We start from the raw sequence: 23,549 nt of genomic DNA on the forward strand, positions 1-23,549 counted from the left end.
AAAAAAAAAAAATCAGTAGTAAAAGAAAAACAAAATGCAACCATTTAAATGTGTATGCTTCTCCCCTAAGCTAAAATAAAAAATATAAGTCCCCTCCAAGCTTAAAAATTATTTGACATGCTTCCCCAGTTTTTTGCACCACCCTCTCCAACCTCAAAAGTAATGAACAGTCCCTAAGAAATTAAAGTCCAAGAAATTTTAGTCCTCCATTGACCCTCAGTGGTAGGTGTATGTGATCCTGAAATAATAATTAATAAAAGCAGTAGAGAAGGAATTTTTTCATCACATTTTTTTTCAGAAAATAAAATAAAATAAAAATTTTTGTCACAGATTGCAAACATTTACATCATATATGTCTCTGTGAACTCAGAGCTGTGTAAATGACACCTGTCTTCACACAGCAGTCGTGCGCGTTCTCCATTGGTTGTGACGACAGCAAAACAGATGACGCAAACCGGAAATCAGGGTTCTTATTTTGTGTTGGGGTTTACCGCCGTCAGCGTAACGTTAATGAAACGCAGAGAGGCGTCTATTATTATTTCAATAATAACTTATTGAGTTAAACCGTGACTGTCGGAGCTCGTAAACACGCAGCGAGGAAATGAAACGGTGTATTATAGTTTTGTTGCAGTTTCTGTTGGTGGGACAAATCAAGAGCTGGGATGACGGTAGGTTTTGCTTCCTACCTCTGCTTCACTACAGTTTTAACTAATTTGAATCAATAATAATAATAATAATTATATTTAAAGGCAGCCGCCCTGTTTAGGAAATATAGGCTACGTTAGCGAAACTTCACAGACAGACTTATTTACCATGCAGCAGCAACTAAACAGAGAAAACACCACAACTTCCGCTGCTAACAGCTTCCGACTTGCTCATTGAATTTTTTAAGAAACATTATAAAAACAAACAAACAAAAACAGGCTACACAGGTACACACCCTGCTAAGGAAATCCACATGCCACATAGATGCTAAAACTATAATTATTTAAGTTAGTCTCAATGTAAAGGCATATAAATATCTGCTCATATAAGAGTCAGCTGCCATTTCCTGCTTTTTTAACTCATATGTTTACCTGCCTGTGTCCATATTTTCTCATCAAGTACATTATGATAAGTGGTTAGAGTTAACATGCTACCATTATCAGTAATATTAATAATAGCATACTGCCACTTTTAAGGCCCAATAATTATTTTAAAGACCTGCAGGCACCCTGTAAAAGTCATTAAATAGTCTAAAATTTTAAATTTTGTGAGGTCTTAATTGCTACAAACATTTTATCTAGTTGATTATATCCATCTTTTAATTTCTTTCTGTCACAATGTGTCAAGCTCTGCTGAGTGAATGTCCACATAGCTCGTGTTACAAACCTTTAAACCTGCCATCCATTCATTTTCATCCCCTTATCTGGGGCTGGGTCATGGGGGCAAAGCAACCCAGACGTCTCTCTCCCCAGCAACGCTTTCCAGCTCCTCCTGGAGCCTCATCCTCCAGATGAGATATGTAATCCCTCCAGCGTGTTCTGGGTCTGTCCCGGTGCCTCCTACCAGTGGGACGTGCCCAGAACACCTCTAATGGGAGGCACCCAGGAGGCATCCTGATTAGATGCCCGAACCACCTCAAATGACCTCTTTCGATATGAAGGACTCTACTCTGAGCTCCTCCCCAGATGTTTAACCTACCACTGACTCTAATAATGTCCTTTTACTTTATGCTGGCACTTTTTGTGCTGCAAAATGTACCAGATAACGAAAATACTACTTACCTGTATACTTACCTGCAATGCTTGGATGAGAAAAATATGATTTCTCTACATATATGGCTTAAATTTGGTTTAAAAATTTTTGAAAAGGTTTTAAAAACAGTTTCTGATACCTGTAGACATCCCTCAATATCTCAGTAAATCATCTGGCTGTTCACCACAATGATTTTAAAACGTGTACTTGTGATAGCAACATGTGGATAACGTCATGCAGCTGTGAGTCGAAGCTTTACAGAGCAAGGATTTATTTCAGGACTGTTGTGTGTGTACTTTGGTCAAGCTACCAATAAATACAAAAAACATATAGCTCCATTCTCAGGAAAACCTGTTGCTTCCCGCTGCTTCCTAGCTACCTATTTACATTAGCTAGAGGAAAAAGAAGCCCTGAATGTGATATGTGGCATTATGTTCCAGAGCAGGAGCTTTTATATGTTTGTAAATTGACCTTTTCTCCTCTCCTCACTGCAGGCAGCGTGCTGCTGCGGGACATCCAGGTGTTGACTCTGTACAAGGGCCACTACACCACAGCGAGGCGCTCCAGCCCCGTGCCTCAGCTCCAGTGTGTTGGCGGCTCCGCAGGCTGCCATGCCTTCGTTCCAGAGGTGGTCCAGTGCCAGAACAAAGGCTGGGATGGAGTGGATGTGCAGGTGAGGAGGGAGGCTCTGGTAGATAGCTAGGACGGAGAGATGATGTGTGAAGCGGATAACATTTGCTGAGAAGTAGGGCTGAAACTATTGATTCATCTGATGATTGTTTTCACGATAAATCATTTGGTACAAAATGTTACGAACTTACGAATAATGACCATCGCACTTCCCAAAGTCCCATTAGATGTATTCATATGGCTAATTTTATATAAATGAAGAAGAAAATAAATAGGTTTGGATGTAATTGTGTGAAGAACTCTCATGCTTGATGTGTTTGAATATGAGAATAAGGTTTTAAATAATATGGTCATTCCCTCACAGTGGGAGTGTAAGACTGACATGGACAACGCCTACCGGTTTGGTCGCATTGAGGTGAGCTGTGAGGGCTACAACCACCCTACTGATGCCCACATACTGAAGGGCTCCTGTGGGCTGGAGTACACACTGGAACTGACCGCAGAGGGCCGGAGGTCAACACAAGGCAGCTGGGGCTCCCACGACGGATTCAAGGAATTTGGAGGTAAGATGATGGAGAAGTGACATTTATGAAGCTTCGTCTTCATACAAGGACCAGATATCTAAAAACATTGTTTTTCCGTTTGTCCGTCCCAGGTTTTGGGGGCATTGCCTCCAGTATTTTCAGCAGTCTCTTTGGAAACCAGCATCAGCGTCACCAGCAGAGCCATCAGAGCCAGCAGAGTCATCAGAGCCAGCAGAGTCATCAGAGCTCTTACCCCTCAGGCAGCGGGGACTCTGGAGGCCTGCTGGTGGTCGCTGTGCTTCTGCTCTTAGCTTACGGAGTCTACAAGCTGTTCCTCAGCGGTAACATGCCGCAGTGGGGGCAGGATGGCAGACAGGCTGGTTACCAGGGAGATAATCACCAAGGCTACGCTGCAGGACCACCGCCCCCGGGATTCAAACCTGACTTCACAGGTAGCTGATGCAGAATGATAAAGTGTGGACAGAGTAACATTAGACAGCCTTCTTCAAAGAAATACCTCCCTTTGTTAGAGATGATGTGCAGGATTGTTCTTTCTCTCATAAATCACCTGGATGAGCTCTGTAATACGAGATAAGATTACAACCACCCTGCTGAAATTGTGAATCTATTGTTTTGTCTTAAGGCAACCCTGGTGCCAACCCAGGCTACGGTTTCCACAGTGACTACACTCAGGGACAGCAGTACCCAGGAGGCCAAGCTCCTCGTGGCACAGGAGGAAACTTCTGGACCGGCATGGGAACAGGAGGGGTGCTGGGTTACCTGTTTGGCCGAGGAGGTCAGAGGTCAGTAGAATACATCACTGGTACTGGAAAAGCAGGAGTTCCTCCACGTCCACTGCATTGAGAGCCTTCAGGTTTGTGTATCGTCTGTTGTTTTGCAGAAACCAGCCGTACAACTGTAACTCCTCAGCTTATACTGACAACAGGCGTCCTGCTGCTGGAGGCTCCACCTCTTCTTCTGGGACACGCACTGCTTCAGGTAGGACTGCATGTTCGCTAACGGAGCAGATACAGACACTTGTGTGAGATCAGACAGTCAGTTTGCATGTATCATCAACCTTTCACCACCTCTGATACTGGGAAGCAATCACCGTACAATTTGGGATAACAAGTACGCCCAAATATTCATAAAGTTTAAAAACTGTCCCCTCGAATAATGTATCAGTTGACTCATTTTATGGTCTTATAATGTGAATAAAATTTGGCTCCTATTGTCATTAATTTCTCAGCGTCACGATAACAGCGAAATTCCATGATTCTTGATACCCAATTCAATTCCAGGGTACAGAAAAACAAAACAAAAAAAACAATAAATCCCATGTGCTTAAACATTTCTACCCAAAGTTGAACATTTGGAAGAATAGACACTCAGCGCCTTGTGACGCTGCTGGTGTTTGAAGCAGAGTGTTAATACATGGCGCTCCTGTTGCAAAGACTTAACAAAATGTTATTGCTTTATATTTACACACTTTTATTTCATACTCTTATTCTTACTTATTATAATTCTCTATTCTTTACATCGGAGCGACTGTAACGGATCATAATTTCCCCTCTGGGATCAATAAAGTATTTCTGATTCTGATTCTGATTAGAACACTTGTAGCCACATATGCTGCCCCATCAGGTTCAAAAGATTTGCATCATACCTACGGAACTGGATGAAAACAAACACCGTCACATTTTTAGATTTTTGGCATCGACTTGGATATCCCTATTAGTTTCCAGCGCAACAGTGAGCCTCGAGCATTTAAAGAGAACGCACTGATGTTCCAAATCTGCGTTCACAGGAGAGAGAATTACCAGTTGTTGGGGTCGCAGCTGGACTGTATACTAGTTTGTGTGATTTTCAGTGATCAGTGATTGTCAAAGTGTGGTCTGTGGCACTGTTTCGTGAAAAGTTTTTAGATTCATCAAGTTAACATGATATAAAAACATTTATTATTAATTTTTACAAAAGACTTCATAGTTCAACAAACAATATTTTAATTATAAATCTAAAATAGTTTACTGTCTAATCAAAGTACAGATAACAGAAGAGTAAAAAATAGGCTCCATCAAATTATTCCAAGGGACGTACATGAGGCGATCCCTCCCTGGTGTGCTCTTTGTCTTGTAAGGGATCAACCAGGACATAACAGCATTATGTCATCATGACATCTGACTGGTTATTCACTCAAAACATAGACTACCTCACTGATAATAATACCACCCACATCACTCAGTCACATTATTATCTCCCAGTGTTTCAAACCAAGGACCAAGAATTATGAGATAATGCCTCCAATAAAGTTTGCTTTAGTGAATGCTTAATGTCTCAACAGTTCAGTAGCACTGAGAGACACCCTATCGTTCAGCTGGCTGACTACCATTTCTGTTTTTCAGGTTTTGGAGGAACCAAGAGAAGATAGAAGCTGTGAAACATGATGGACGGCACTGAGATGAATATAAGACGAGCTCCGTGTTGGCTGGAAGGTCAGACATGACAAAAGCAGCATGAAAAGACCCTCTCTCTATGTAGGGATGAACTTAATGTCAAACAACAGCGGCAAGTGCTTCTGCGTTCCTCTGGAGAGGTCACTCTGATGTCAGCTGCTGACAGGAAGCAGCTTTTTTTCTGTGAAAGTGTGATTTCAGCTTTAGTGCTGTGTAGAAAATGGTTTTACCTTTATGAGTTTTAACATGATGATCTTGCACTTTGATTTCTTTTTTAGCATTTTGAAGGCAAGATAACATTTCAGTGGGAGTAACAGTTATAAAATGTACATATTTTATTCATGTGGCCTTGTTAAGGAAATAGCTGTTTTCTCTCTCTAAGCGTCTGTTGACTTTCTTTGTGTGAATGCTCTGCATCAGCAGCAGTTTGATATCTATGAGTGCATCTACATGGACATGAATAACCTGTTTATGAGGCACGTTTATGATCATATTCAGAATATGGTGTTAACATTAGCACAGAGAAATCAAGTTATTCATATTCCCTGTATACATAATCTTCTTTCACAGTACTCCAGCCAGCATATTTGGGTTTTTCATGAATGTAATATGGTGTTTGCATACTCAAACACAGGAACAGGATGCTCCAAAAACCTAATCATAAACAGGTTATTCACGTCCATGTAAACACACTTTATAAAAACTGGAGCACCTTTAGCATTTACATAAAGTAAAAGGCAGATGTGGAGAAAAGAATATCCACACAACAAAGGCACACATGACAGAAATTATTTGAACTGGGGAATCAGTAAAGGATCAACAATAAGGATTGCCCAGTTGCCCATGGCAAGTAAAATGCCACATCGGGCTAGTAAATCTAGTAACTCATTTGCCAGATTGGGCAAGTGGTAAAAAAAGAAACGTTTCTGGAGAAGATGAACGTCACTTCCTTCTCATCTCTGCTGAGAGTTGCACGTGGCGCAGTCCCAGTTAATCTTTTGTTATTTGATAAATATAGGGGCACATACAGTTTGACTTTGGGCAGGTAGATTTCTGGAAAACAAACAAAAACAAACAAACAAAAAAGACATTAAACCCTGCTCAGTAAAGGCTCATGGAACAACACCTGTATTGTACATTCATCATATCTAATAGCCCTCATATCTTTGCTTTCCATGTAATTTAATAAACCAAAAGGATTTTGAACCTGAACCTGAAACTTTGAAGTGTTTTATTAAGAGCACATTTTATTCTGAGGATATGATGTCTGATATTTTGGTGACTATCTAATAACAGAGACCAAAAAATTAAAATTGTCTGTTTGAACCCGCTGCTTTTTGCTCTGCTTTCCAAAAGTGAAAACACAAACTGCAGGCTTTTGGTCATGGATGACATGTTGACTTGTCACAGTGGTAAAAGCACAGGTGTAAATAATTAAATTAATTACAGCTGAATTCCATTGAGCTCCATTGATTTCTTGGTCCTGGTATCGTGCATGCTGACTCAGTATAACTCTCAGTGGAGCACTAGGATAGAATAGAGCCATCGTTAGTGTCATCAGTAACACCTGTGCTGTGAGAAAGGCCTGTGTGATTGTATGAGAGGAGCAGCTCCTCTGTTAACTGTGTTCAGTGAAGCAGCAGCAGTGCCCTCTGTTGTCCACAAACTAAAGTGAAACAGCTGCACCTTTTATGGTGTACATAACTTAGAAAGACAAATATAATTCCAACTGTGAATAATTCAAAGAGCAGATATATTCTATACATTTCATATAATTTCTAATTTTCCAGATTTAACAGTGAAATCTTTATAAGAAAGCAGAGATTCAGGTACAGAGTATGAAAAATTATAAATGCAGAAAGAAAATCCTTCAATTAATAAATGAAACACAAAATATATACATAAACACTGAGGTAAATACATGTACAAATAGTTACAAATGCAATGAATGAATAAATAGCCTAAGTAGATGTTGGTAATAATTTGAAACATAAATAAATACATATCTACATGTGTTTGCATCTCTGCATTTAAAGTAGTGCTGTATTTCTCATGAACTACCAGTCATTTAAATTTGAATGGTTATGATGTAGATGTGATGGTGGCTTAGATTAGTTTTGTTTCTTTTTAAATGCATAATAATATCCAATTAAATTTGTTAGCATAAAAAAAGTTAGCACTGGTATATTAGCAGAGATCAGAGCAGAAAAATATATTGTTTTAGCTTTGCTGTACAAAAACTGATGCTAACATCACACTGTAACACGCTGAATAAAATGGCGAAGCGTCCTCTACTTCCCTCTGTCCTCCTTTGGCTGCGCTGCTCTCGGGATGGTTTTATCTTTCAGAGGTATCTTTAACTTGACCAGACTTCTGGGGCTGTTTCCTCCACGCTGACACGCACACAGACAAGATCAAGATGTCAGATGAAGAGGATTCATCAAAACAGCAAAGAAAAGCTTCCTGGTACTCACCTTCACCGCAGAGAGCTGCTGCTCTACCTCTCCTCCTGCAGCTGGGACGCAGTAAAAGACGGAGGCAGGGAAGATTTGCTGTGGAGAGGTGGAGGACGGAGACCCCCTGATGACGTCTGCTTCAGAACAAGACTCATGTTAGTCTTCATATCACCTCATATAGAGAGATATTCCATCAGTTTTCTGCTTTGTGTGTGGAGCAGTGTTTAGACTGACATTAGAAAAGAGGTGAGTGTCTGACCGTTGTTCCTGTCACCACGTTGTCTCCGTCCTGCCCTGCGTTTCCTCTTCTTGCTCAGCTTGATGAGATACTTCTGAACTGAACTGTCCAGAACTCCCTGAGACTAGTCAAGAAAGACAAATAAATATGACGATTAAAACATGATATTTCGCACAAAATATGGAAACGACACACGTTGTTTTGAAGCTCTCACAAACCTTAATATCAGACAAGGTCATGTGTGTGACTGTAGGCTGTGCAGGCGGGAAAAACTTCACTGTGTCATAAATGTTTTTGGTCCTGGGGGCTGTTTGGAGGAATGAAGACAGGAACACACCAATGATTTAATTCTGAGGAATCAATTAACACAGTTTTAATAACACTGAGGAATACAGAGATATCAGGAGCTCAGGAACCAGTATTTGAGCTTTTAATCTCTGTCTTTCTCTCATTCAATTCAAAATCTTGAAGCAAACTGATTTCTTAGACAGACTGGAACAAGGGCCACATATGCTGAATTTTCTGAAGACCAAATGACCAAACTAAAGAATCCTCTCACTGCAGCTATGATTGTGATTTATACACTGGAACCTGGCCTGAACTCGCCACCGAGTCACCAGGAGAAAATGTCGACATTGTAAGTTTCTGCAGACCGTGCACTACATTTGTCGTTTCGTACGTATCAGCATTTCTAAAATGAAGGACAGTGGACGAAGATGGATTTTAGAGTTAAGTTACCTCTTAAAGAAACAGTTCAGCATTTTGGGAAACACTTATTTGTATTCTTTTTCCAAGTACGTGAAGAAGATCGATACAAGGTGATTAGCCTAGATTAGCATTAGCACTGAAGCAAAGGGAAACATTACAAAATGGACAAATATGCCTACAAACACCTGTAAAGCTCAGTAATTAGCATGTTTAATCACACACAGAATGTGCTGTTACTGTTTCTTGGCGAACAACAGCAAGGCCCCTGCAAGTCTTCTTATCTGAATCAGTAAAGCCAGTCGACGGAGGAAAATTTCGGTATTGTACGTTTCTGCAAACCACAGATACATTACATTTACACATTTCATACGTATCATATCAACATTTCTGAAGTGAAGGATGACACTTGCCAAGCTGCAGGCCATTTGTTGAGGCCAACAAACGAGAAAAATGCATTTCCGGCTGCCTTTTAGCTACCAAAGACGGGTGTTTTTTAGCCACCATTGCTGTGTCTCTACTGGGGATAGTGCCACAAGAAGTGGTTGTTTTTTACCAAGACATCGCTGTGTATCCAGCCGGGATAATGCCACAACAAAAAAAATGTTTAAGCCCAAGCATGAACTTTTTCGAACCATAACCAAGTGGTTTTTGTGCCTAAACCATATTAATCAATGTACCGTTTAAATGTATCTGCTACATAATGAAATACAAACGTAACATATGCGTTTGCATAATCTTACAATGCCAACAATTTTTCTGGGGATTAGGTTCGTAGGAAAGCGAATGGTAAACAACACAGCTGATATCAGTGAGATCAAACACATGCTGGATCTTTCCCTGAAAACCCCTCATGCACGTTACAGAAATCTGAGTCCAGTGTGGAAATGGCAGACTCAGCCACTGACAATGAAACTGACTACTAGGCTATATATATATATATATATTATCATTATTATTATTAAACAACACACAAAAACATCTGTAATCTGTAAAGCCCAGCTGTTAAAATCACACACACAAACACCCCCCCCCCCCTTCTGTTAAACTCACTCATTGGAATGGTTTCACTGGTTTCACTCTGCAGCACTGGACTGGGCGCTCTGTTCAGATCCAGTTGCTCATATATTTGGCTCTCCTCTGTGATCATATCTGAACAATCGATAATCTCATAAACAGATTCCTCCTTTGAGACAGAGGAGTTTCCTTCAAACTCATCCAGAGTGAACTGGAGGTCAGCACTGGGCTCTTCTGTGGCAGGGGGGTCAGGTGTGGAGCTCTGGTCTCTGTTCAGGAACTGGAACCTCTCATCACCTGTCAGCAGCTCCTCCACCAGCTTCACTGGACTGCCCACTCTGAAGGAGGCGAAAGGACTGCGTAAAATGTGAGAGGGAAAAAAGGAGTAAATATCAATATAAACGCACTTACATGTTTGTATTGTTTGTTGGCAGCTGATAGATTCAACTTGAGGCACACCAAGAAAAATTTTACATGCTTAATATGAATGTTTTTAATCCTGACAGGTAAAAATCAAACAAAAAGAGTATCACATTTCCCCCCAAATGTGCCCAACCCACACCCTGCATCCCTCACTGTCATTTGGCATCTTTTCCTGTGATATTTTGCAGGTAAAGTAAGTAGTTTGACATTTTTGAGAATAACTCCTCCACCATTCGTCTGAGGATTACATTACAAGATCTATACCATACTCATATCAGTCCATTAACTATGAAGCTACCTCCAACAGTCAGTTAGCTTAGCTTAGCTTAGCTTAGCTTAGCACAAAGACTGGAAACAGGGGGAAACAGCTAGCCTGGCTCTGTCTACATTTAACACCAGCATCTCTAAAGCTCACTAATCAACATGTTTCTTATTTGTTTAATCCGTACAAAAGCTGAAGAGTAAAATTGACAGTCAGGCTCACTATTTTCCTCTGTATACAGTGTTTATGCTAAGCTAAGCTAAGGTAAGCTAACTGACGGCTGGCTGTAGCCTCATATTTATCCTACAGACATGGGAGTGATATCAATCTTCCAGTGATAAAATAAAAGTACATATACTTAAGTGCTATGCTGGAGCTCAAATTCAAGGTACTGGTACTTTTCTATTATTGTCTTTTCATGCCATTTTCTACTTTCCACATTTCCACTTTTCATATTTTTGTCACTGCACTATGACAATCTGGACGGCTGTCATTCATAGTTACGTCACACATTAAGATTTGACATAAGATTATATATAAATACAATTTTCTGCTTAACTGAAAATGATAGAAAATATGATTGAGTATCTTGAGGGTATATACGCAGACCTACATGTAGAAAAATAACATCTTGATTTATAACAGATTTTTTTTTCTTTTCCTTTATTTCTCATGCAGATGTCTAATTTACATTTGTATATAAATTACAAGTAATGAAATGGACAGCTTTGCTCTTTACTGAATTGTGCTGACTGTACCAAAATACAGTTCAGTTGTTTCATTATGTGGGAACAAATTTTAGGTTTTGATGGATGAGTTTGGTTTTGATTGGCGTGTGACAAGTTCTGAGATGGTTTTTGCAAACAATGTGAGGTTTTGTTGTTTTCTTTTCTGTTAAGGGGTGTGTGTGATCTGCTTGAAAAAAATAACTGTGAATGCAAAATGTGACAAAGCAATCGAGGAAGAAAGACAAAGTGAAAGAAAGTTTCCTCCTGCATTCCAGGGTCATATGACTGTGCTTGTGTGTGTGTGTGTGTGTGTGTGTGTGTGTGTGTGTGTGTGTGTGCATATTTGAAAGTGAGATCATGATCAAGGGGAAAACCGGGGACTTCCCCAGCACCAGTACATAAAAAAACAGAGGTGGAGAGAGCAGACAGGGACAGAGAGGAGGGAGGAGGAGGGAGGAGGAGGAGGAGGAGGAGGAGGCTACAGTAGCATGGGGGAGAGAAAGAATAAAGAGGTAAAGAGGAGAAGAAGACAGGGAGGGAGAGATAAAGAACACAGGAGAAATGAAAGACGGCAGAGCAGTAGACCAAATAAGTAACTACTGATCTGACTAACTGAGAAAATGTTTCCTGATGACAGGTGGAACCTCGCCCACTTTCCTGTGAATTGTGATAGTCTGTGATAAGGCGGAAGTTAAAACAAGGAAACTCAATAATAAAGAATGATGCTTGAGAATTGCGTAGCCTACCTCTCAGGGGAATGCCATAATGTATTTTGCAGTTTAAATAATCAACATTAACAAGGAACAATGATTAAAAATCATACGTCATGTGCTTTTAACTCTGCTACATGTTTCCAGCTTGAGCAGGCAAATGTTGTATTCCAGTAATTTAATATTGCACCTACATAAAGTTGGGGCACGTGCAAGAGACAAACTTAACAGGTATAGCAAATGTAATTATTTTTGTTAAAAATGACTCAACTTGTACTAAATGTATGTACAGCTGTGAGTGACCTGAGTGTGTTCACCTGTAAGATGTTGCATGTCCTCTTTTAATCCTCCTCTCTATCAGGTCCACGTGGCTCTGTGTCTCTGTTGGGGCTAAATGGTCCACAGCATCTTCATCCAGCCCTTCCTGCTCATCATTCATCCATCCTTCCTTCCCATGCCTCCTTTCATCCTTGATAATAAGGATGAGGGAGAAAAGAATTAAATACTACTAAAAAATTGTTTTCACAGCATCACAATTGGTTTGTGGGGGAAAGCGTCTTCAAAATAGGGTGATAAAAAGAATATTTCCGTTCTTAATTTCATCTTGTAAATCTGGATAAAGACTACTGAACACATGCCTTGTTTGGAAAAAGAATGCATTTGGAAAAGCATTCGGATCTCCACATTTAAGACTAGACTTAAGACTTTACTTTTTGATTAAGCTTATAGTAAGGGCTGGCTCAGGCTTGTTTTGGACCAGCCCCTAGTTAGGCTGACATAGGCCTCGTCTGCTGGGGGACCTCCTATAATACACCAAGCACCTTCTCTCCTTCTCTCTTTCTCCTTAGTTTCTGAAAAGTTGGTTATTCTCCATTTGCTAACATTTAAGTCCTATTTCTGCATATCGCTAACTCGGCTTCTTCTCCGGAGCCTTTGATCTCCACTGTCTCGCAGGTTAACTCGTATCGCAGCTACACTTGGATCCTGGGTCATGGTTACGCTGCTGCTGTGGTCCTGCCTGATGCCTCCTACTGCTGCTACTACTGTTATTATTAGTCATACTTCTGCTATTATCATACACACATGATTATTGAAGTATAGGGTCCACCTTTCTCAAAGTTAGAAATTCACACACACACCGAACACTGCCAACGGGAGCAATTTAGGTTCAGTATCTTGCCTAGCTGGAGGACCCTAGGGATCAAACAGCTGATCTTCTGATTAGTGGTTGACCAGCTTCACCTCTTGAACCAAAGCCAGATATTGCAGAGAGATGTCCTTGTTACCTAACAAAATAAAAGTGTTAAAATGATAGTAATGTGTTTTTTAGAAGTGTTAAGTGAAACTTACGAGTGTTAATTCAATGTCCTCCATTTCCATCTCTGTCGCTTTGGTTCTTTTTCTCTCTTCTCTTCCCTCTTTCAATCTACCAATCACCTTCTTGGCAAGATTTTTCACTTTCCCTCTGGTGTTGGTCTTTTGGTTTGTTTGCTTCGGTTCTCCATGCATAAGTGTCCCATCAACTTCCTGTGCGTCCTCTGAGCTCTTCAGTCCCAGCTCATACGGATTCAACTTTGTCCCTTCCACCTCTGTCCCTTCCCATCCAGATGGGAGTTTAGAAATCACATCAGAGTCTCGTCCCCACGTCCCAGATATCTGGATTTCTTTGCTGTTTTCTGTCCATTTGAGTGTCTCCATGTTTGTGTCTGTCCCTGTAGGGCTGATCTGAGTAGGAACCTCTTGTGGACCAGATTGGACCTGTCCATTTGCTTTGTTCTGGTGATTTCCTGGGTGCTGAGACTTACGATCAAGAGTTTGGTTCTCAGCTGTGACTACTGATCTTGGTCTGTCCTTACAAGGGGGCATGAGACAGAATTTGGGGACAGACCCCAATACTGTTTGTCCAAGTTGTGATGGTTTTTCTGTCATGGTTGGAGTGCTCAACTCGCCACCTCTGGAATCTCTGTGTACCTTACCTCTGTCCTCTCCGTCTCCTTCTTTTTCATCCCTTTCCTCCTTCACCAAGTCTCTCCACTCTTCATCCTCTTGCTTCCTTCTCTCCTTTTCCTCTTCTATGACAGACTTCATGGCACTGAAGAGATGTGGAGGTTTGATGGGTGGTTTTGGGGGACGTTTTTGAGGTGGTTTTGGTGGAGGCTGTAGTGGAATTATTGATTCTGGTTTTGCTGAAAGTGTAGACGTACAGTTTCTGTTGGTTGCTGCCATGTCAGGTTCTACATCTGGGGTAAGGTCTGAGCATCCCAAAGCTAGCAGGGATGAATTTTCTGTCATGGTTGGAAAGATCAGTCCAATATTTCTGACATCTTCTTCCGTTCCTATGTCTGTAAATACTACCAAGATCTGTCGCGGAGGCTTTCCCACATCCAAATGACATTCTTTTCCAGATGTTTGTTCATTCACCTCTGTCTTCTGACTTCTTTCAGTTAGATCTTGCTCTTGTCTGTTCCTCTGTTCTTTACTCCATTCTGCCTGTCCTCTCACTCTCCCCTCTCCTTCTTCTGTCTCAGCCCTCTTTAATGTATTGGGTCTTGGAGGTTTTATAGGTGATTTAGTAAGAGGTCTTAGAGGAAGCTGTGGTGGGTGTTTTGCTTCCACTTTTGGTAAAATTCCAGATGCAGTACAGTTGTGCATGTCAGGTACTTCCAACGGGGTAAGACCCCTGTGTGGACTGTTACCTTTGACTCCATCCAATACTGGAGATGTCTGGCATGCCAGTGAGTTCAAAGTTTTATTCTTTTTCTCACATGCAGGTGACCTCTTGGGAAGTGGGGGAGGAGCTGACAACATGGATGGAGGACGAAGTGCTTTTCTGCTTTCCACTTCAGGGATGAGTGCAGAGGCAGAACCCTGTAGTCGCTCAGCAGTACGAATGACTAGACCTGGATCTGACAGGACAATGCATTTCACTGCTTGGTCCTTTTCAGACAGTTCTCCATTGTTGATTTGCCCTTCAGGTTGAGGGTTGATTTTTGGACTGTCACTTTCCTTTTTTTCTTTGTGATAATCTGTTTCTTCCGAGTCTGATCTCAGTCGAGAATCATCATAGTTGAGCTCCATATTTACATAAATTCCATAACTGTCTAGAAGACTTGTTGAGTGAGTGGATGTGTCCATTGGTATTCTCAGTTTGACTGGATGCTGTGTCTGCAGGTGACTTTTCTAGAGTATCAGAGACAGAAAGAAGGACCATGACTCATTATCCATATAACACATCAGAACCAAAACCATCACATAATGTAGCACCAACGTTAATGAACTGGAAACTTTTTGATCTACAATTTATGTACTGTATGATACAGTCTTGTATGCTCAGTTAGGGGGTGCTATAATAATTGGATAAAGTGGAAAAAGCAATTACAGCAACAAGGTTACGACCATAAAGTAAGAAGGTGTTGTGGGGCATTTTGCAACCTGCACCCACCTTCCCAAGATGAAGAGAACTTGAGGCTATGGCTGAAGGTACTAAACCAACACGGTCTCACTCCCAACTTGTCAAATACTGACCTTTGGTAGTAGCTCATTGGCGTCAGACACAGATGCACAGAGGCAACCTTCAGTGGAGTTATGAGCCGCTCCAGGTGGCAGCATTTGTTGAAGCTTCTGTGAAGTACCACGGTATAAGAGTGAGAATGTCTACATAGAGCGGGCAGGATAAACAGTGGATAGGTCAAACAACCTCTGAGCTTTTACCAAAACTTTTACTCAGGAGCCTGCTGTTGGTGTCCCGTGTAGAACCAAAAGTCAATCAAGTTATTTTATTATAATGTAATGTGCTAGTATGTGTAGCATACACACTCACAGTAAGACTGCGTAATGGTAAAAAACACTTAGAGTAAAGCTGTTTTACTGTAAAACAAACTTACAGTAAGGCTGATTTACCGTAAAACATCATAACAGTTAAGGTACTGTAGACTGGTAATTACAGTAACTTGCTGGTTACTGTAAAAATACAATAAAATGTCTAATAGTGCATGGATTTACAGCTAAGATTTCACTACTATAGCCAACAAGCAATTGAACACATAGCTAGCTAGCTTACCTGAATCTGACAGCCACCAGATGTGACTTAATGTAACTTTGTAGGCGACCCATTTCTCAGTTAGGTTGTTTATTTGTTCTAGTCATAGACTTAACATAAAGATGGACGACATGACAGCTCCCAAAAAGTGAAGCCAAAACATTACGATCACCACTTGTTGTCTGGCTGCAATTTAGACCATAACCCGCACCTCCTCCATGCTAGCAGATGAGACATGGGCCAAACTAAAAACTTTTAAAATAATTTTTTTTCCCAAAGATGGTATCTGTCATGCAAGGTAGCTCATATCACGCTGATGTGTGTTCAAGTGCTTGTTTTTCTTCCAAGTTTGGTTTTGAAAGCAGGTGCGAGATGGCTACTGTGCAGACTCTGGCTCCAAATTACGTCAGCAGTGCAAGATGGCAGCGGCTGTATCCGGGGTATTTTGGCTTCATTTTTGTTCAGTGGGGGTAAATGGTGATGCATTGTCCATCTTTATATACAGTCTATGGTTCTAACTAGCTAACAATTGAATAAATAAAGCTGGTAAAACTGATTCTGATATCGAAGTCTTCAGACTAGCTAACTAGCTAGCTACCAGAGGTTGACGTGACAGTTTAGCAGATGTGGGATGGTAGTAAGGTGGAACCAGCAGAGTTTGGTGATTACCAGTGACCCTCTTTCACATCACACTGCAAAAATACTTATTAGCGAGGAGCTTTCAGTAAGAGTTTGAATGCAGGACTTTGTGAAAGAGAATTTTTACATGTGGTATTGCTGCTTTTATCAAAGTATAGGGTCTGAATGCTTCTCTCTTCTAAATTTGATCTACTCAGTGGACTGCAGTTACTAACCCATATATTTTCCTGATAGTCTAAAACATTCTTATACCCCTACAAAGCAAAACTAATGATTCATTACAGTTTAACTCTCTGTATCAACATTTTTTTTGCTATATATTCATAAAACTGGTGCAGCCTCTTACCTCTTTTGTCTCTTAATTCGACAGGTTTCCTCCTTTGTGCGTGTTCCTTGGTCGCGCCCTCTTTGTCCCTCTGCCACCTGTGTTTGAGTCAACTTTGATTTTATGCTGCCTCAGGTTTTCCAGCCCTTTTATTTTCATACCTCCTCCTCCTGTCTCATGTTTTCCTCATGCTTTGTGGTCAGACCTCAGTGCCATCGACTAACAAAACCAGTTCTGCCTCATGCACTTTTTGACTCACCCTTTTGTGTTTTTAGATTCTCATCGTTATTTTGGTTTTATCCCTCAGACAGATACGTTTTTATCTTTGCGTGTAGTAGTAGTAGTAGTAGTAGTAGTAGTAGTAGTAGTGGTACGTCACTCATTCGTTATTAATTTTGAGATACTAAATCATTATTGTGACACAACAAGTAATTATTCTGAGATACTACATTATTATTTTGAGATACCCAGCATTATTTTTGAGATAGGTAATTCATTATTTTGACAAAGTTTCTCATTATTTTGAGACACTAACTGATTTCTCATTTTGACTCACAGGATTATTTTTAAATCACACCAGTGGAAATGGGTTTCCATATTTTGACTCCACAGTACAAAAGGATTTTAAAGGTCCAGTGTGTAGGATTTAGGGGGATATCTTGGCAGAAATGTTATTTAATATAATAAGTTTTATTTTTTGTATAACCACCTGAAAATAAGAATCTTTGTGTTTTCATTGAGCTATTTATATCTACAAAGAGAGTGGGTCCTTGTCTACAGAGATCGTCATGTTGCACTGCCATGTGTCTACAGTAGCCCAGATGAGACAAACCAAGCACTGGCTTTGGATTTTCGCATCAGTAATTGTAGTTAGTTAAAGTTGAAAAAACACTGATTTTTTAACGCTTAACTGCTTTATTCTGTGTTTTTTTTATCATTAATGTTTTATCGAATGCTTTTTTTCTAATATAAACAGTGTCACAGAGTGTTAATAAATCAAATATATGTACACAAGAGGATTACTGCATAAAATAATAATAAAATGATGCATAAGTAATTCTTAAGAAACAAAAAAATAAATAAAAATATTCCTACATAAATATGCACCACAATCCTCTGTGATATACAAGCAGCAGATGGACTCTCAGACACTCAAGAAAGGTATGATTCACTTAAAGATACATCCACACCAGCAATGTACTCCAAGTAGCCTCTCTACTTCGCCACATATTTCTCTGTCCTGACCTTAGAACTGAAAGAGATTTGTTCATATGGTGCAACGTTTGCCATCTCTGTTAACCATTCCTTAAAAGAAGGCTCGCTTGGTTTCTTCCAGTTTCTCATTATAATTTGCTCTGTGTAATATTAACTATACACTCAAGAACCTTTGTCTAATAGTTATGAATCATGGAACATTCCCAGAGTAGGTGAGAAAGCGTCCCTTTAGAACTGCAGCACTTCCAACAGTCAGCATTGTTCCCAAGCTTGAGCTTAAACAGTCTAGAAGTGGTTCAATAAAAACGATTAAGTATCTTAAATTGGATTTAATTTAATATTGATGTTGCTCGGAATATTCTCACATATATGATCCCATTCTTTTTCTGCAACATCAATGTTCAGATCTGCTTTCCACGTTAACATAGGAGCATAAGATACAGATATTCATTCATTTTCCATAAAAGCTTATTCTGTTGGAGGTCGCGAGGGGGCTGGAGCCTATCCCAGCTGACATCGGGCAAGAGGAAGGATACACCCTGGACAGATCGCCAGACTATCACAGGGCTGACACATAGAGACAGACAACCATTCACACTCACACTCACACCTATGGGCAATTTAGAGTCACCAATTAACGTGCATGTCTTTGGACTGTGGGAGGAAGCCGGAGTACCTGGAGAAAACCCACGCTGACACAGGGAGAACATGCAGACTCCGCACCAAGAACCCTCTTGCTGTGAGGCGCCAGTGCTAACCACTGCACCAATCATTCTTAATAAAGAAATACCTCATGACCCAGCCCCATTATTTTTATCATCTGAGAAAGATTTCACTTTTGAGGTGGGATTCCTTTCCCCAAAACAAGGACTAGCAGGTGTCTGATTTGCACATACTTCCAGAAATTGTTTTTATCGGTTAAAATCACCAGGTCCATTTGTTCTGAAGAGAGAGCGGATAATTCATCTTCTGGAAAAACCTCCTGAACAATGAACACTGACGGAATTCTAACCAGGAGACGAATTAGCAGGTGGCAATCTCTCATCATCACTGCTAGATGCCACTAAATCCCCCCAAATCTTTCACACTGGAACTTTAACTTAGTTGGTGGAGTTTTACAAATGACCAGTAGCGGGCAGCTAAAAGGCTTTGCTGCGTATAGGCTGCCGCAAATTCTATTGGAAGAAGAAGAAGACGAAGTAGCCAATCCGAATCCTCCATTTTTAATCATGTGATTTTAAAACCCGGAACAACAACAGCTTGGACTTTTGATCCCAGACTCTCAGGGAACTTTTAAAAACATTCCCAGAGCTCCAGTTTTAGTGTATGATATGTTTTATAAGAAGCAGTGATGAAGTCGGCTCTGCTTNGAAGAAGAAGAAGAAGAAGAAGAAGAAGAAGAAGAAGAAGAAGAAGAAGAAGAAGAAGTAGCCAATCCGAATCCTCCATTTTTAATCACGTGATTTTAAAACCCGGAACAACAACAGCTTTTAAAAACATTCCCAGAGCTCCAGTTTTAGTGTATGATATGTTTTATAAGAAGCAGTGATGAAGTCGGCTCTGCTTCATGTCTCGGTGCCTTTCGTGCTCTGTGTCGCCTTGGCGAACACCCGTCTGTTTGACGAAGTGAAGGTGGACCTGTCCTTTGACCACTATGCAGAGAAGGTGGTTGATTATCTTCCCGGCTTCCTGGCGATGCCCTGTAACTGTCTAATTAACCTGGGTTATATCTGCACGGGACTGTACTGGCTGTTGTGGCGCGGAGGCGTCCAGGAAACGCACGAGAGCAGGTACATGAGACAGGTGTTCGCCTTCATGGCTGTTTTCTACGGTCCCGTGCAGTGGACGCGCCTGGCGATGCTAAGTCGCGCGCCCGCCGTGCTCGATCAGTGGTTGACCTTACCGATCTTCGCCTGGGTTCCGGTGTGGATCAGCTTCGCAGAGCTCGGGCCGGCGAAGTGGCCCGCGATCCACGCGGCAGCACTCGAGCTGCTCTCTATCCTCAGCTACGGGCTGGCGCTGGTGCACGAGCGCGGCTTCGAGGCGGCGCTGGGCTGTCACGTCGCCCTCGCGGTGTACAAAGGAGTTCGCGTGCAGCTGGCGCACGGGGACGGTCGCACGCGGCGATATCTGCTGCTGGCGGTGCTGTCATGTGCGGGGTTCGTGGTGCTGAAGCTGCTGGATCACTGGCTCGCTCGGTACCGGCTCTTCCAGCGGTTCACCGGACACTTCTGGTCCAAAGTGTGCGACGTGCTGCAGTTTCACTTCAGCTTCTGTTTCCTGACCGCACTGACACACAGAGCTCAGGGGAAGACTGCAGCACAGCAGGACTGAGACACCAGAGAAGAAGAGCCATGATGAACTTGTAGAAGAGAAGAAGTACAGAGACCCTTCCCTTAAGTCTCAGAGTGCTTTTGTACTATCAGGCCTGGAAGTTTTGTGACAAACCTAGAAAAGCAAACCACCAATACCTTAGAGTTCTACATTATTTTGCAACAGATATGTTTAAACTTTAAATCTTAAAACCTCCGGTCTGAAATACCATCCTCTAAGGGAGGAAGGAGGCTGAACGAGCATCCTGCTGATTATGGAGCAAGACTGAGGAAGAAAGCTGGAGGCCAGGATCAGATGGGCAGTGACTTGGCCGCCACTGCCGACCCACCAACTAGAGGGTGTTGTGGTTAAGGGTCGAAACACTCAAGGAAGGTTGGGTACCACCTGACGACATCTGATCCTGGTCGAAAGCTATGTTTAACGGGTGTATTTTGCAACTATTTTTGCAACCTAAAACTTTAAATTTCTTAACACGGCTGCAGTGAAGTTGTGGTGAGGTGTAGGCACAATAAACAGTTGGTTATGGTTAGGAAAACATCATGTTTTGGCTGAAAACACCACATCTGGTGGCACAACAGCAGCTGGAAACACTGTGATGCGTTGATAAAAAACACTCATGTTCAGTGCCAAAAACACAGCTTGAAACACCACGAAGGGTCGCCAAAAAACAGCTGGTGTCGTTGTGTGTTGGACTCAAGCAGTGGCCTGCAGCTTGGCAGCCATCCGTAGGTGACATGCCATCCACCATCCCCTCCACCTCCCGATAACAAAGTCAGCTCATGTATTATGTAACTTTAGAAAATATGATACACATAAAACCTGCAAATGTAACCTATTTGTGGTTTGCAGAAACATACAATTTTCCAACATTTTCCAATACTTAATGTCCTGCATTCTGGTCAAGTTTTATGCACAGATTTGTACCTTTGCTGCATCAATGTTTAATGTAAATGTCTTTGATTTTGTCAAAGTTAAAGTCCTCTGATGCTTCCATGTTTTTTTCAAGAGGACAAATGCACGTTCTTAATATCAAGGGGGGCGTGTCCCCTGCATCCCCCCTGAAATTTACACCCATGCAAGCCAATGAGGCATTTATACCTTTAACAGTAAACTGTGATTTAAAATGTTTGATACTTAAATGATTCTAAAATGATCTTGTAATCATAAATGTAACTTGTTGCTTAGAAAAAGTATGGACCAACATGTCATCTCCTGCCTCTGTTCAGTTTGTGGTCGAATTTGTGTGTGTTGCAAGAAAATGTGACTGATGCATAAAAAGCGACATTTGCGAATGTGGCTGATGTCACGTACTAAATGCTGACATGTTTCTGTGAATCTCACATGACAGAGCACAGAGGTGGAGCGTGTTCATGTGTTTCTCAGGTGTAGACACTCATTTCACATGTGAAGTTTCCCAAATAAGTTTTTCAGACATTTCACACGTGATAAATTTACATTAAATTAATGTGTTTTTCAGATATTGCACAAATAAAATGCCAAAAATCACATTAATGTGCAGTGCTGTTTCATATGTGATCAAGTGACGAATGGGCACACATGTTTTTGTGGTCATTTCACATGTGAAAACATTAATGTGGTGGTTTGTTTTTTGCAAGGGTAAAGTTGAGAAATTTTAAGCCAGCAAAAATAGATAGTAGATAAAGGATTTAATATTTTTCTTGGCAGTGTGGTGAGGGGTTTGAAACTGCTTTTTGAGCTTCAGTATGGGCAATAGAATTTAACGTTTGACTGAAAGAATAAAGTATATATATATTTAGAAAATAAAAACGAAAATATACATTGAAAGTTAAAGTTTCTGATACACCAATTTGATCCTAATGCCATTGGAATTTGGATTTAGGCATTTCAATGTTTTCCTCAAAATTCGCTGTATTAAGAATGTATAGCAAGATACATCCTTGTCTCAAAAACTCATAGAGTGAAAAGATGCTGAAATAGAAAACCTCTTGTCTTTATGATCTGAATCCACACTGACAAGTTGTAATAAAACTTTAACTGAAACATTTCAACATGTTCAACTGAATGTACATTTTTTATTTCAACACGTTAAAGAAAAAAGAAATGACTTGATATTATGAATTGTAAAAGAAGAGGCCGTTATTTCCTTGAAATCCAAAAATCTTACCAGTGATAACGTTCTGACCTCAGATAACTGAGCCATTTGAGATGCGTCACTGTTAGGTTGTTGAAATTTCTGGGGAATAACTGTGGAACCCCGTCACATCTTTACACGTCATGTTTAGTGATAGAAGTCAGGACAGGCTCTGACGATGTTTTCCTGTTGGTCCACAGCAGGGCCAGGCCCGCCTCCCGGAAGTCCTGATGGGAGCAGTAAATAAGAGGGTTCAGACCACAGTCCAGGTATGACATCACTGACGACAGTGTTCTTAACCAATCAGGTGCCGGTGACAGGTCCATCCTGCCCAGCAGGATCAGCTGATGGAGAGGTCAACGAGAAGAAAGAAACAGACAGTCTATGAGTGGACGTGTGTGTTCGCTCTGTGGTGTCTGTGTACACGCAGATACAGATGTTGTTTCATGTAGTGAGTGAGTGCATGTGTCACCTCAGACACAATGAAGGGAGTGTAGCAGAGCATGTAGGAGGCCACCAGCAGAGGAGTGACTGCAGACAGATCTTCATCATCACTGAGACAAAGAGGGAACAAGATGATGAGAGGAGCAAATAACAGGCTGTTTGTTTACAAGTTCTCCTCCATGCAGTTGGCCATGTTCTACAGTAGCTCAGAATGGACAAACCAAACACTCAGTATGTTTATATGCACAGTGAAGTTGAGTTACCTGTTGCAGCTCGCGTGGCAGCCAGTGGCACTCAGTAGAGAGCAGAAGAAAATAATGAGGAAGGGGAAGAAGATGCAGATGGAGAAAGCACAGAGAATGTAGACCAACATGTCTGAGTAGCTGTTTTCCCAGAAGACGGCACACAGCATCTCTGCAGGGTCGTACCTGGAGGAAAGATAATGGAGGTTTAAATCTTATTTATCTGATCGTTTTCAGTTTGTTGACGTTCATAATGAATCGTCCTTACGTACCAAAGTTTGTTTTGGAGTCCCGCAAGGTTCTGTGCTCGGACCA

At 41.2% G+C, this 23,549-nt stretch overlaps 4 protein-coding genes and 1 long non-coding RNA gene across 5 annotated transcripts in view; 3 read left to right on the plus strand and 2 right to left on the minus strand.

Annotated features, from left to right (window-relative positions):
* The first annotated feature begins 453 nt into the window (after positions 1 to 453).
* saraf (store-operated calcium entry-associated regulatory factor) lies at positions 454 to 6,563 on the plus strand. Its single transcript, XM_050045077.1, has 7 exons — positions 454 to 668; positions 2,232 to 2,410; positions 2,732 to 2,930; positions 3,023 to 3,343; positions 3,535 to 3,694; positions 3,793 to 3,890; positions 5,294 to 6,563. The coding sequence occupies exons 1-7, from the start codon at positions 602 to 604 to the stop codon at positions 5,317 to 5,319; spliced, it is 1,050 nt and encodes a 349-aa protein (XP_049901034.1). The 5' UTR covers positions 454 to 601; the 3' UTR covers positions 5,320 to 6,563.
* On the minus strand, positions 5,606 to 17,079 carry LOC126390673 (uncharacterized). Its single transcript, XM_050045076.1, has 9 exons — positions 16,908 to 17,079; positions 15,409 to 15,504; positions 13,234 to 15,063; positions 12,201 to 12,352; positions 9,797 to 10,116; positions 8,257 to 8,345; positions 8,060 to 8,162; positions 7,819 to 7,934; positions 5,606 to 7,737 (listed from the first exon to the last, which is right to left on the minus strand). Exons 2-9 carry the CDS (start codon positions 15,490 to 15,492, stop codon positions 7,636 to 7,638), a joined length of 2,796 nt encoding a protein of 931 aa, XP_049901033.1. The 5' UTR covers positions 15,493 to 15,504; positions 16,908 to 17,079; the 3' UTR covers positions 5,606 to 7,635.
* Positions 17,080 to 19,594: 2,515 nt separating this feature from the next.
* tmem187 (transmembrane protein 187) lies at positions 19,595 to 22,476 on the plus strand. The gene has a single exon (XM_050044344.1). The coding sequence runs from the start codon at positions 19,650 to 19,652 to the stop codon at positions 20,433 to 20,435; it is 786 nt and encodes a 261-aa protein (XP_049900301.1). The 5' UTR covers positions 19,595 to 19,649; the 3' UTR covers positions 20,436 to 22,476.
* Positions 22,477 to 22,682: 206 nt separating this feature from the next.
* The window catches only part of si:dkey-9i23.8 (visual pigment-like receptor peropsin), a 3,315-nt gene continuing 2,448 nt past the window's right edge, over positions 22,683 to 23,549 (minus strand). Inside the window, exons 6-8 of the mRNA XM_050044895.1 lie at positions 23,256 to 23,420; positions 23,021 to 23,102; positions 22,683 to 22,892 (exon numbers count right to left, since the gene is read on the minus strand). Coding sequence (XP_049900852.1) covers positions 22,683 to 22,892; positions 23,021 to 23,102; positions 23,256 to 23,420 — 457 coding nt within the window. The remainder of the gene's footprint in view (positions 22,893 to 23,020; positions 23,103 to 23,255; positions 23,421 to 23,549) is intronic.
* LOC126390541 (uncharacterized) overlaps positions 22,755 to 23,549 on the plus strand; it is a 2,131-nt gene continuing 1,336 nt past the window's right edge. The window contains exon 1 of the long non-coding RNA XR_007569979.1: positions 22,755 to 23,440. This is a non-coding gene — a long non-coding RNA (uncharacterized LOC126390541). The remainder of the gene's footprint in view (positions 23,441 to 23,549) is intronic.

Source organism: Epinephelus moara, chromosome 5 (genome assembly GCF_006386435.1).
Source record: "Epinephelus moara isolate mb chromosome 5, YSFRI_EMoa_1.0, whole genome shotgun sequence".
In the NCBI taxonomy this organism is placed as follows: Eukaryota; Metazoa; Chordata; class Actinopteri; order Perciformes; family Serranidae; genus Epinephelus; species Epinephelus moara.